Raw genomic sequence first — 14120 nt, 5'->3', positions numbered from 1 at the left:
ACACATACACACACACACACACACACACACACACACACACACACACACACAAAACAATAGCAACAACAAGCCCTGGGGAGAGAGGAATTAGTATCCAGAATTGCTACAATACATTATCTAACATGAAGTTTCCAATAAAATATCCCAAGGCATGTAAACAAATGGGACAATGCAATTCATACACAAGGGGAAAAAAGCCTAGGAGAGGGCCAGACATCAGACTTAACAGACAATGATTTGTTACAAATATGTTCAAGGAACTAAAGGAAACAATAGCTAAGGAAGTAAAGAAAAATCAGAGGATAAGATCTTATCACATGCAGAATAGCAAACAAAGAAACAAAAATAACAAAAAAGAAAAAAGTGAAGAATCTAGAGTTGAATGGCACAGTCGCTGAAATAAAAACTTGATTTGAGTGACTCAGCAGCACATTTCAGCTGAAAGAGGAAAGCAACAGCAAACGAGGAGAGATGAAGGAAAAGTACGCAATCTGAAGACGACTAAGATCCAAAGATGCAGAAAAATGAACAGAGCCTCAGAAAAATGAGGCAAACCATCAACGGCACCAACCTAATGGGTGAGAGTATAAAAAGGAGAGAAAGTAACAGAAAAACATTCAAATAAATAACTAAAAGGTGAAAACTTCCCAAATTTGGTGAGTAAATTCCATCCAAGAATCTCAACAAATTCTGAGTAAGATAAATGAACTGATACCCACACTCTGACCTATAAGATCAAAAATGTTGCAAGAGAAAATCTTGAAAGCAGCAAGGAAAAAATAACTCCTCACATAGAAAGCAACCCCAATCAGATTAATAGCTGATTTATCATCAGAGAAGACAGAGGCATGACATATTCAAAATGCTGTGGGCCAAAAAAACCAAAACAAAGACCATTGATCAAAAATCTAATATCCAGCATACTAGCTTTCAAAAATGGGGATAAAATACACATCTCCAGGCAAACAAAACTAAAGATAATTTAATGCTGAAAAAGTGCCTTAAAAGAAATTATTGGGATTGAAAGTAAGGGACTTCAGACACTAATTCAAACCCAAATTAAAAAATAGAGAGCAAATTAAAGAGGCAAATAAACATTGCCAATAAAGGCCATTATATGCATAATTACAAAGGACTATATAGTTGCATATATCTTTGGCATTCTTCCCTTAACTTCTTAAAAGAGTAATGTCATACGTATAAAATTGTAACGTTGGGCCTATAACTTAAAGAAATAGTAAATATTTGGTATTAACAATACAAGTGATGTAGGTAGGAGCAAAACTGTCCTGGAATAAGAAGTGACATCAGGTGGGAATGTGAATCTATAAAAACAAAAGAAGATAATCATAAATGGTAAAGAAGAAGTGTTACGTAATGAAGTGCATGAATATGCTCTTGCTCTAAAATTATGTAAAGTAATAATTACAGCAATGTATTCTTTGATTTGAAAATACATAAAAATAATATGGACAAAAGTAACAGGTAAATAGAAAGAGAACAGAGCTGTATTGAAATAATGTTATTAAATTAGTATAAATCTGAAATATTCTGAGAAGTTAGGCTGTGTGTTGCAAGACCTAAAATAATCACTAAGAAAATAACTCAAAAAAATACATTAAAAGTCACTAAAGGAATTAAAATGTTACACTAGAATGTATTCACTTATAGCAAAAGAGACCAATAAAAGAAGAAAAGAGGAACAAAAATACGTGGGACATAGAGGGGAAAAGAAGTAAAGTGGCAGATGTAAATCCAAAGATACATCAATATCACCACTAACTAAGAGTGGATTAAACAATCCAATCAAAAGGCAAATATTTTCAGACTGGATCAAAAAATAAGATCCAACTGTATACTGTCTACAGAAAACATACTCTATATTCAAAGATATATATTCAAAGATACAGATGCACTGAAAACAAAAGGATGGAAAACTGCATTTAGAGGAAAGCTGGAGTGGATGTGCCAACATTAGACAAAATAAAGCAAAAAGTGATTAAAAATAAGAAGATCGTTTTTAATGATCAATAAGAAGGCCAAGCCATCAGAAAAATACAACAATTTTAAACATATATGGACATAACAACTAAGCTCAAAAATACATAAAAAGAAAATTTACAGAAGTGAAGAAAGCAGAAAATTCAACCATAATAATTGGAGAATTGAACAGGTACTTTCAAAAATAGGTAATAGATAAAATATAAAGTATCACGTCATCTGCAAAGAGAGAGAGTTTGACTTCTTCATTGCCAATTTGAATACTTTTTATTTCCTTTTGTTGTCTGATTGCTGTTGCTAGGACTTCTCATACTATGTTGAACAAGAGTGATGAGAGTGGACATCCTTCTCATGTTCCTGATCTCAAAGGGAAGGCTGTCAGTTTTTCCCCATTGAGGATGATATTTGCTGTGGGTTTTTCATAGATAGATTTTATGAAGTTGAGGAATGTTCCCTCTATCCCTACACTTTGAAGGGTTTTAATCAGGAACAGATTCTGTATTTTGTCAAATGCTTTTTCTGCATTCATTGAGAGGACCATGTGGTTCTTCTCTCTTCTCTTACTGATATGTTCTATCCCATTGATTGATTTGCGAATGTTGAACCACCCTTGCATCCCAGGGATGAATCCCACCTGGTCATGGTGGATAATCTTTTTAATGTACTGTTGGATCCAAAGATAAACTCAAAATGGATAAAAGACCTCAATGTGAGGCAGGAATCTATCAAAATCTTAGAGGAGAACAAGGCAGTAATCTCTTCAACATCAGCCACAGCAACTTCTTTCAAGATATGTCTCCAAAGGCAAAGGAAACAAAAGTGAAAATGAACTTTTGAGACTTCATCAAGATCAAAAGCTTCTGCACAGCAAAGGAAACAAACAGTCAACAAAACAAAGAGGCACCCCACAAATGGGAGAAGATATTTGCAAATGACACTACAGACAAAGGGCTGATATCCAGGATCTATAAAGAACTCCTCAAACTCAACATACACAAAACACACAGTCACATCAAAAAACGGGCAGAAGACGTGAACAGATACTTCTCCAAAGAAGACATACAAATGGCTAGCAGACACATGAAAAAATGTCCATAATCATTAGCCATCAGGGAGATTCAAATCAAAACCACATTGAGATACCAGCTTACACCAGTTAGAATGGCCAAAATCAACAAGACAGTAAATAACAAGTGTTGGAGAGGATGTGGAGAAAGGGGAAACCTCTTACACTGCTGGTGGGAATGTAAGTTAGTGCAGACACTTTGGAAAACAGTGTGGAGATTCCTTAAGAACTTAAAAATAGAGCTTCCCTATGACCCTGCAATTGCACTACTGGATATTTATTCCAAAGATCCAGCGGCCATCTGTGTCCCAATGTTCATAGCAGCAATGGCCACAATCACCAAACTGTGGAAAGAGCCAAGATGCCCTTCAATGGACGAATGGATAAAGAAGATGTGGTCCATATATACTATGGAATATTATGCCTCCATCAGAAAGGATGAATACCCAACTTTTATATCAACATGGACGGGACTGGAAAAGGTTATGCTGAGTGAAATAAGTCAAGCAGAGAGAGTCAATAATTATATGGTTTCACTTACTTGTGGAGCATAAAGAATAACATGCAGGACATTAGGAGAAGGAAAGGAAAGGTGAACTGGGGGAAACTGGAGGGGGAGATGAAGCATGAAAGACTGTAGACTCTGAGAAACAAACTGAGGGTTTCGGAGGGGTGGGGAGTGGGGGGGTGTTGGGTGAGCCTGTTGGTGGGTATTAGGGAGGGCACATATTGCATGGGGCACTGGGTGTGGTGCATAAACAATGAATGTTGGAACACTGAAAAGAAATGAAATAAAATAAAATGGAAAAATAAATAAATACCTGGATCAATCTATACCTGAACTGGACCCACTGACAGAGTCTTCAGTTACACACCAATACATAATTGACCTTTGACTATGCAGGGGTTAGGGACACGATCCACGTGTTTTTACTTTTTTTTATTTTATTTATTTGACTGACAGAGATCACAAATAGGCAGAGAGGCAGGCAGAGAGAGAGGGGGAAGCAGGCCCCCTGCTGAGCAGAGAGCCCGATGCGGGGCTCGATCCCAGGACCTGGAGATCATGACCTGAGCCGAAGGCAGAGGCTTAACCCACTGAGCCAGCCAGGTGCCCCGATCCACGTGTTTTTAAAAACCCATGTACAACTTTGACTCCCCCAAAAGCTAACTACTAACAGCATTCTGTTGACTGGAAACCTTATGATAATGTAAACAATTGATTAACACTTAATTTGGTGGTGGGTATTCAGGAGCGCATATATTGCGTAGAGCACTGAGTGTCGTGCATAAACAATGAATTTTGGAACACTAAAATAAAATAAAATAAAATAAAATAAAATGAAACTTAAAACAAAACAAAAATAAAGTTCAAATGTAAAAAAAAATGATAAAATATGGTAGAAAATGAAAATAGAAACTGAAAACTTGAACAATGCTGTAAACCTACATCTCTAGAGCAAGCCACCTAATAATGGCAACATGCATTCTTCTCAAGGGCACATGGGACATTTTTTAGGATACACCCTATGTTAGTCTGTGGTACTAACTCCAATAAACTACAGGTAGGCCTCGTTTTCCCGCACTTCACCTTGTTGCAGTTCACAGATACTGTTTTTCAACAACTGAAAGTTTGTGGCAATCCTGCATCGAGGAAGTCTATCAGCACCCTTTTCCCAATCACATTTGCTCACTATGTTTTGCTGTGTCACACTTTGATAATTCTTGCAATATTGCAAACATTTTCATCAGTACTATATTTGTTATGGTGACCTGTGACCAGAGATTTTGACTTGCTGAAAGGTTTTGTGATGGCTAGCAGTTTTTAGCAGTAAGTACTTTTTAATTAAGCCTCATAATGCACTGTCTCTATACACATACTGCTATCACATCCTTAATCGACTACAGTGTAGCGTAAACAAATTTTATATCCACTAGGAAACCAAAAAATTCATTTGACTCGCTTTATTGCTACATTAGCTTTATTGTGGTGGTCTAGAATGGAACCCGCAGTATCTCTGAGGGTAGCCTGTCACAAGGATCAAGATGGTAAAGGTGTGTTCCCTACAAGAGAATGAAGTAGAAATCAAAATAGTGGTCTTGCCATCTGGAGAAGATAAACATGGAAGCTCATAAAACCTATCCATTCACGTTCTCTTCACTTCTCTCTCATGTCAAATGGTCCTATATATGTGGGAACAAATCCCATTGGGCAAATAAAGCTTATGACTACCAATCATTAATGATGCTGATTTAAGATTCCACTACATAGATAACTTACTCTCCCATCTATTCAGAAGTGGTTCCTTGAATAATCACCTACTCCCACCATCAAAATAATCAAGGCTGCATATGCCTTTCTCCTTGACCATGAACCATGTCACTACCGTGATGCCTCTTGGCTTCCATCCACAGAAGACATTTTAATAGACAATACTGTACTTGAAGCATGAAAAGGCTAATTGCCTGTTCTTTTCCCTTTACAAATCAGTTAATATTGAACCTGAATAAAAGAATACGCCTGGCATTTTTCAACTTAACTAAAACACGCAACATTCATAGCCAACCCATGGATTGTTACCAACATAAACAAACCTTTGTGTTCAAGCTAGAAAAGGGAGCAGGGACATTGGGAGCTATTTTCATTGGAAAGGAAGAAAGCATTTTGGTAGCAAAACTGAAGTCAAGTTAAGTGGCTGGAAGTACCTGAAAGCACAGACGTTCCTTCAATGCACTTTCCCCTAGAGTACATGCACACAGTCCATGAAGACAGACCCCTGAGAGGTGCAGGCACAGAGGAAAGGCACCAGGTCTGACAGGAAAAACACACTGCACTAAAAGCTGCCTTTCCTCTCCAAGGCTCCGCAGGCGCTAACAAGGTGTCTTTAATGAGCATTCAAATGTTAAAGATTCTCTACTATACATTAATGAGTAAGGAAACTTCTGGCAGAAGCAAAGAAAGACGTTTACACATGAATTACAAAGTATACAGAAGGCTCCACAAAGCCCACACGCGTGTCAATTTTCAAGGTGCTCTGATACATTTCCACATCCTAATAAAGGCTTCCCACTCTACAGACAGAGGACTTCTGCAAATTTTTGATCATTACCTTTACAGTGATTCTCGTCCCAAGGATACACACAGTTCTGGAGTCCATTGCAGACCAGTGTGTTGTTAATACACATGTTACTGTGACAGAAGAACGTATTGCCTTCGCAGGGAGCTAAAGATAAGAGTCGGAAAGGAACATGAAGAAAAAAGTTAGACCTGATGCTCAGTAGTAAATCACTCATATTGCAAATCTAAAAACAAAAAGAGTAGAATGATAATTTTCTGTCAAATTGAGATAAATCACCCGACATTCCATTCTCAGAAACGCTGCCATTGTGGTAATTATTCCTCGTGTTGCTAACAGGGCTGGCACTTCTCTCGACGTGCTTAGTTTATAAAACTGGCACAGGGGGTTTCCATCATAAAAATGAAGTACATTATCTATATGGGTTCTTTTTTTCTTGGACTCGGTGCATTCATTTAACAAAAATAAAGTGCCTGCTACATGGATAATGCTATGCTTTACACTGAAATTCTGTCTGTACAAATGTAGTATTGTGCGAAAAGTCTTCATTCAATTAGCATTGAAATAATTGCGTAAAGCACAGACTTGCAGAATACTAATGAAGAAAGTATGTATCAAACATCCTTATAGCATCATTGAAGCACATGAACATAACAAAGAATGCCATGGGAATTCAGAACAAGGGAAAATTAATCCTGAACAACATAATAAAAAATGTATTGTTCTCATCAACATTTAACATATACATGTTGATGAAATTAGCCTACTTTGCATGTATTTCACACGTCCTAGTAACTCTAGGTACAGTGATCCATGATCTCAGGTTACAATGTACACTCAGGGTGCTGGGAGGTAAATTAAGAACACACGGGAGGTATCCAATACGTAGATATGAGAAATAGTGAAGAGTTTAACACAGCAAAGTATAACATTAGATATGAATTCAATATTAGGAAATATATTTATTTATCAAAGTAATAGGATGTTTACAATAATCAGTCTCTGGAACAACAGTGAATTAGGGATGGTAGTTTATAGATCATGCTTTATAGCTAACTTTTGTTTTTACCTTCACAGTGATCCCACCTATCTTATAAAATGTGACTTTAGTATTACTTTTTTTTTTCAATTTTTTTCAAAATTCAATAATTTTTTTCAATAATTCAATTTTTTTTTCAATAATAACCCTTTTAAGGATAGATTCTAGAAAAACGTATTTGATATAAAACACATCATTTACAGTGGCTAATCGATGAGTAAAGATTTATTAATGATCAGTACTACTTAAATGCCAGTCATGTGGTAATATCTTTTTCACCTTTAAGACTATATATATCATGGGTATTTTAGAAAGTTACCTTCCTTAAATGTATTTGTTATACTAACCAAAAACATCAGGCAAATAATTTGCATACAGCAACTTAGTGTATTTTAACACGCCTAGAGAAATCCTAACAATAGTAATAACAAAAAAAAAATAAATAAAAATAAAAACACTCAAATCTTGAATATAAAAAAAATACGGCAAAGATAGAGCTAACTCAAGCAAAGTGACTCCTTCTGGATCTCCAAAACCCTGCCTCCACACTCTTCCCTCGCCCTTCCCAGAAGGACAGTTCCTTCTTCCTTTGGCTTGGTTTGACTTTAGGTCCCTGGCTAAAGATTTAAAAATATGCGGTGGTCATTTTGAAGAAAACAAACAAAAAACAAACAAACATATTGTAGAGTAGAAAATATACAGTAGTCATTTTGAAAAGAAAGTATCATGCTAAACATGGGCTGGTGACTTGTTAAGCATCATATAAGTCTTTTATAATGTAAAATTTAATGATCTGAGATATGATTGCAAAAATCTGCTCTTTAGTAAGGAATGAAATTTAAATTTCTGTATTCAACCATAATGGCTTTTGCAGAACTGATACGGTCTGTTAAGCAGATAATGAATGTTGTCAAAATGTGTACATAGAACAAGAAGGAGTTTTCTGTAAATGGAGTAGCTGCAAAATGCCTTAGTAAAAATAAATAAATAAATAATAATAATAAGTATGCCCTAATAGATTGGGATGGTTCTGAAAGTACAGTTATCCATCAAGTTAAAAAAAAAATACCTTTAAGAGGGCATAAATTTTATTGCCCTTCCAGAATAAGTTGGAAAAATTGCTACAATTACTATTAAGCAGAATGGGTTAGTTTTTAAAATTTTAAGTATGTCAGTAAAAATGACATTGGATTCTGTAATTGAATGCAATACAAGAGAATATTGGTAAGAGTGCTGAAACTTGAATTGTGAATTCTCCAAATGGGATTTTGCTTCTAGTTCTGCTGGTTTGTTAAATTGTGAACGTCTCTTATAAAGCAATGTGCCAGTATCAGCTATGGTTTAATATTGGTGGTTTGACTGGTAACGTGACAGGTAATCAGGACTGTCAAGAAATCACATTCCTGACGCACTTCTTTACATCAAGTGATTAGGGAAATGTGCCAGTTAATCATCTCGTTCTTCCCAATTATTATTATTCTTGGTACCATTCCATCTTCTTCTTACTTTTGCCAGAATTCACAGAATTGCTATGAAAATGACAAACACAAATAAAGACTCAAATCTTGCAGTGGGTAAGAAACAAATGTATAACAACTTATATTGGATTCTGAATGTTCTTGTATGTCTGACTATTTCTCTCATGTAAATGCACATAGGCAATTGTTCATTAAAGATCTTATTTCTACCTCCCGCTGAAAAGACAAAATGGCACCTTCCTGCCTCGCAAAGCAAGCTACGTTCTTATTGTGCTTTCGAGGATGTCTGGACACCTTCTGCACACTGACATTATTTCCCGTGACCATCAGCACATTCCGGATATCTGTGACTCAGAGGCCAAATATGTTCCTCCCCTCTCTCTGTCCTGCAATATCCATTCTCCACTCTGCTATCCAAATCGTATCAGCACTGTATTCTCTGTGCAGTTTTGAAATAGTATTCCAAGCTACCAAGAAAATTATCTTTTCCTTAAATCCTATTATACTTAAAATTTTCTAAAAAGCTTAGCATGTAGCATATGCTTATCATCTTTCCCCACATGTTCTTTGAGACTAAGGGCCCACCTCTTAAAAATGTTCATTTTTCATCTCTCATATGGTTTAACATTTCTAGGCTTATAGTAAATATCCAACAGATACTTTTAATTGATGACTGTTCCTGAGCAGAAGGTTAATTCTGGAGGTGCCTGGGTGGTTCAGTTGGCTAAGCATCTGACTTTTGATTTGGGCTCAGGTCATGATCTCAGGGTCTTGGGATCGAGTCCCGTGTCAGGCTCCACGCTCTGCATGGAGACTGCTTGTCCCTCTCCCTCTGCTCCTCCCCCTGCTCTGTCTCTCTGTCTCAAATAAATAAAATCCTAAAAAGAAAGAAAGGAAGGAAGGAAGGAAGGAAGGAAGGAAGGAAGGAAGGAAGAAAGGAAGGAAGGAAGAAAGGAAGGAAGAAAGAAGGAAAGAAAGAAGGAAAGGAAGAAGGAAAGGAAGAAAGAAAAAACAGATTAACTCTGGCCAGGGTGCCTACCTGAGTGTCCCAGAAAGCAGAAGACTCTAACAGGTGTGTTTATTAGTGGAGAGCTAACCTTCAGGTATAATCCAATTTGTGATATTCTCAGACACTACACCTCAGATCATTTCCTTGGCTCTTATTATGGCAGAGAGAGACACATTCTACCGGTTTGTGAAGGACTTGCTCTACTTAGAAATTCAATATGCATTGTCATAAGCTCTTGCCTCTTAAAAACCAGCCACCTTATTTCCTAAAACTATCTGTAACAAACGGAAGGGTGAGATTTACTCACAATAACGTGGCCATCGAGGAAGCAGTACTCCGTTCAGAGTACCTCACGTGCATGGTTCCCAACATCAAGAATCTACTTATTTCTGGAAGGAGGTTTTCTGTTGCTATCAGGATAGCAAATGTAGGGGTGCCTGGGTGGCTCAGTGGGTTGAAGCCTCTGCCTTCAGCTCAGGTCATGATCCCAGGGTCCTGGGATCGAGCCCTGCATCGGGCTCTCTGCTCAGCAGGGAGCCTGCTTCCCCCTCTCTCTCTGACTGCCTCTCTGCCTACTTGGGATCTCTATCTGTCAAATAAATAAATAAAATCTTAAAAAATACCACACATGTAGCTTCATATTGGCTTTTAAAAAACTAACTATATAGAAGAAATATTCTCATGGCTTTTGTCTTTTTTTTTTTTTTTCAAGAGAGGGAGGGAGGGAGATAGAGGGAAAGAGAGAGAGAGAATCGAGAGAAACTTAAACACACTCCCCACTGAGTGCAGAGCCTGATGCAGGACTTGATCTCACAACCTTGAGATTATGACCTGAGCCGAAATCAGGAGTCAAATGTTTAACTGGCTGAGCCACCCAGGTGCCCCATCTCTGAACTATTTTAAAGTGTATTGAAAAATGAGTATGCTCTGCAACCCTGCTTCATGGAAGGACTTACTGAACATCCCCATTTTATTATTTAGATACAATGCTAGGTATTTCTTTTTTAAGAGAAGGACAGAAACTGAATGTAGTGAGCTACTCTAGTCAATCAAAAGAACGTCATGTGCACAACTGCAGCATTGTTCTTGATACAAATCCTGCAGGTAACATAGAAATTGGATATTCTAACCCCACAAAATGGGTCTTACCTCACCGTTCCCTCCTCCCTCCTGCACCAAAATATATCCTTCTGTGCAAAGCGTTGTTATTATTATTATTATTATTATTATTTGGCTATATAAGGGACTGCACATTAGAACGAAGCTTAGCCTGTGTTTCTCCAGACACTTCAATCCAGGACAGCAGAGTCCTGATGACTCTATTGTGGGCAGAGCTGGGTCTCAGCTTCAAGGAGTGGTAATCCCAAAGGATAGATGGCTCCTTCCATGAACACTTACTAAGTTATCACATCTGTAAAATGGGAATAAGGATCATACTTACCTAAGTGATTTCCTAATGCTGAGAACTGTGGATGCTGTAATCATAGGCTGTCCCAGAATGCAAGCCTTACACGGGGGCTGTGGATCCAAACTGCTTGAGACTGAAACCCAGATCCATCCCTCCCAGGTTGTGCAAACTTGAGCCAGTGCTCCTTGAAATCCCCCAATTTCGGTTACACCCATATAAGGGAGGCTAATCTTGACTACCACATACAGTTGTGAGAATGAAAGGTGATCTATCTTGAAAAACTGTAGCCAATATAGGATAGACACATGGTAGCTGGTTTTGAATTATGATGATAATTACCCAAAATTAAATAAATAAATAAATACAACCTATAATATTAAGGAGATACAGAAAATGAAAGTAGAGCGATGTAATATTAAATAACGGTCATTCTAAAAGTAATTGCCCGTCAAGTAAAAAAAATACCTTTATGAGAACATGGTCATTCACAGATCTCTCACCAACACTGGATGACCATGCAGACCTAAACGAATGATTTCATACCTTCGTGCAATAAACGGTGTCTAAAAAGATGAGTTATACACACATGTGTTTACTCTTTTGTGTAATAAAAGGCATAGCTGTTCTGTAGCGAGTACAACACTGTAAGAGAAATATTTAAATGGTTTCAGCACATAGGTGTATAAGCTATTATATCTCAAGGTGATATTTGAAATATCTAGCGATCAGCTCACGGGAACCAACCCTTGGGGGCAGTGGGACGCTGACCGCTATGCCTCACCGGGCACTCCCCCACAGCGGTGCACACCAGCTCTGGGACAGCCCCGTTCACAGCCAGGAATGTATCGTGAAACATATTTTTCTCAAAAATGTCTGGGGAATATTAATTTTAGTGTGTCCCTAGCATATCTTTCTCCAAACTGTTACTTCCTACAACACCCATCGTTCATTTCACAAAAATCCAATCCCACATGCAAAGCAGACAACTCCCTTCTAGGAGTCACAAAATGGTTTCAAATTATTTCTAATATAACATGAAGGAACAATGACCGGTAATATCAATAATTAACTTTACAAGACTCGCAGAAATTAATGCGTTTATCCCTTTTCTCTCTTGAAAGTAATTATATGAATTTAGCAATATATTTAAATGTGAAAACAAAGTCACTAGTACACCAGAAACTTGGAAGCTCCAACTCTTTGAATCTATGTTGTTGTAGTATTTTCATATAAAAAGGAAAAAAAAAAAAAAGGTAAGTCTGTAACCAGTCTCCATTTTTATAGTCAACTACACACCTTTCTAGATATGTTCAGGACTTTCCTGAAACTGAGACTTGCTGAGTTATTTTAACATCTTGGGGAGTAATTTCTTTGCTCTACTCATGCCTAGTATTTTATACTTTATATACTTAAGTTCAATTCTAAAAAAGAAAGAGAAAATAGATTTTATGCATGTTAAATACAATGGCAAATGCTGATCTTACCACATGCTTAAACTACACTAAAGGAGGAAGGTTTAGATGTAGAAGATAGTTATGATACTTCTGATTCACAGGATAATAAGACAATCAAGATACGTGCTTTTTCTCGCACCAAATTGGAAAGACAGATTCAAGTACCATCCTGGAAAGCCAAGACCAGCAAGTGTGTATAATAGATCTGGGTGTTTTGGCTCCAATCTGAGTGTTTTTTCTGGCTCCCTGAGTGTTTTTTTCTGGTTTTTAGTGATCCCATAAATTGAGGTTGGAAAAAAGTGACAACATTGTTCTACAACTGTAATAACAAAGTTTTAGGAACAGAGAAACACAACATACAGATGCAGATTTTGAAAGCATCGATGAATACTTTAAGTCCAATTTTAAAATTTTAATTTAAAATACCTTAAGTGAACATTTATCCAAATATTTCATGATAAGTTCTTCGGAAACATGAAATTTAATGCAACATTTTGCTCTAGCAAGGAAGAAACGTACTGTGGATCAGTAAGACTGAGAAGCATGGTGCCCTTCCATTATCAGCTTTTGGTAAACCCTCCCTTGTTCACAGAAGTGGGTACCATGAAGCCCATCTAACTTTGTTTAATCCAGATGCTCCAGTTTTATTAGTTTCCCGCTTGATAGACAAACAAGAACAAAAACAAAAGCCAAGGCAAACTCTTGAGCAGTCTTACCCTGGTGTTCAAAAATTATCGTGACAGAATTCTTATTTCTTGAGGGAATAGAGAACAGCATGGGAAATTACTAAGGTATAAAGTTGGATGAGACATTAAGAAACAGATAGTTTTAAATTATAAAGCCTCACGTACAAATATACACATGGAAGATTTTACTGAAAATATTAAGCAAAAATGTGGGCAATGACTATTTCTAGGATATTCACAAATTATATTTAGCTTTTATTGAGAAGTGTTCCATATGAACATATACACATAAAAATACGTATACCTACACTTGTGTATCTGTACATACACACACATTTATTTTTTGTAATTCGGAGACACCTTTTAACTTTTCATGAAAATAGTACCAAATAATATTTTCAAAAATCTATCTTCTCTTTTATAACTTAACCAGTAAAATAATAGTCTTCACATAACATTTATACCTTACTATATTTAAAGATAATTAGTGAACTCAGTTTTCACTGAATTCCTTGCTTTCTTTGGGGTTGTTTTGAACGGCTCGCTTGTTCCCACTCTCACCACAAGGTGGCAAGCATGCACCATATTTCCTGAAATAGCACTTCACTCTAGCCAATGTTTAAATCCTACAGGCGTCTGAGACAAACAACACATACCTGTATGTTGCTGATTTTTAAGAAATAAAAACTTCCGTAGAATACAACCAAAATAATTTTGGGCATATCTGAATTAGGTGAGGGAGGACAAGAGAAAGAAGGGCAGTCACAACACTCAACATAAAGGAAGTTTTATTTAAAATTTTAATAAAGAGTCATAAAATGCATTTACTCTAATGTTAAAGGTCTAGTCTTGAATGTTTCATCATTTTTCAGTATTGTGCCACATGTTTATAAATATTGTTC

General features: G+C 36.8%; 1 protein-coding gene across 3 annotated transcripts in view; it reads right to left on the bottom strand.

Annotated features, from left to right (window-relative positions):
- Positions 1–14120, bottom strand: part of NETO1 (neuropilin and tolloid like 1) — a gene marked incomplete at both ends in the record, with an annotated part of 106729 nt that overhangs the window by 3373 nt on the left and 89236 nt on the right. For all 3 annotated transcript variants that reach the window (XM_080821718.1, XM_080821719.1, XM_080821720.1), the window contains one exon: positions 6178–6291. In XM_080821718.1, coding sequence (XP_080677844.1) covers positions 6178–6291 — 114 coding nt within the window. The remainder of the gene's footprint in view (positions 1–6177; positions 6292–14120) is intronic.

The sequence above is a fragment of the Martes martes genome, assembly GCF_963455335.1.
Source record: "Martes martes genome assembly, chromosome: 13".
NCBI lineage: Eukaryota > Metazoa > Chordata > Mammalia > Carnivora > Mustelidae > Martes > Martes martes.
The sequence above is the reverse complement of the archived record's forward strand: the minus strand, read 5'-3'. Positions and strand labels throughout refer to the sequence as shown.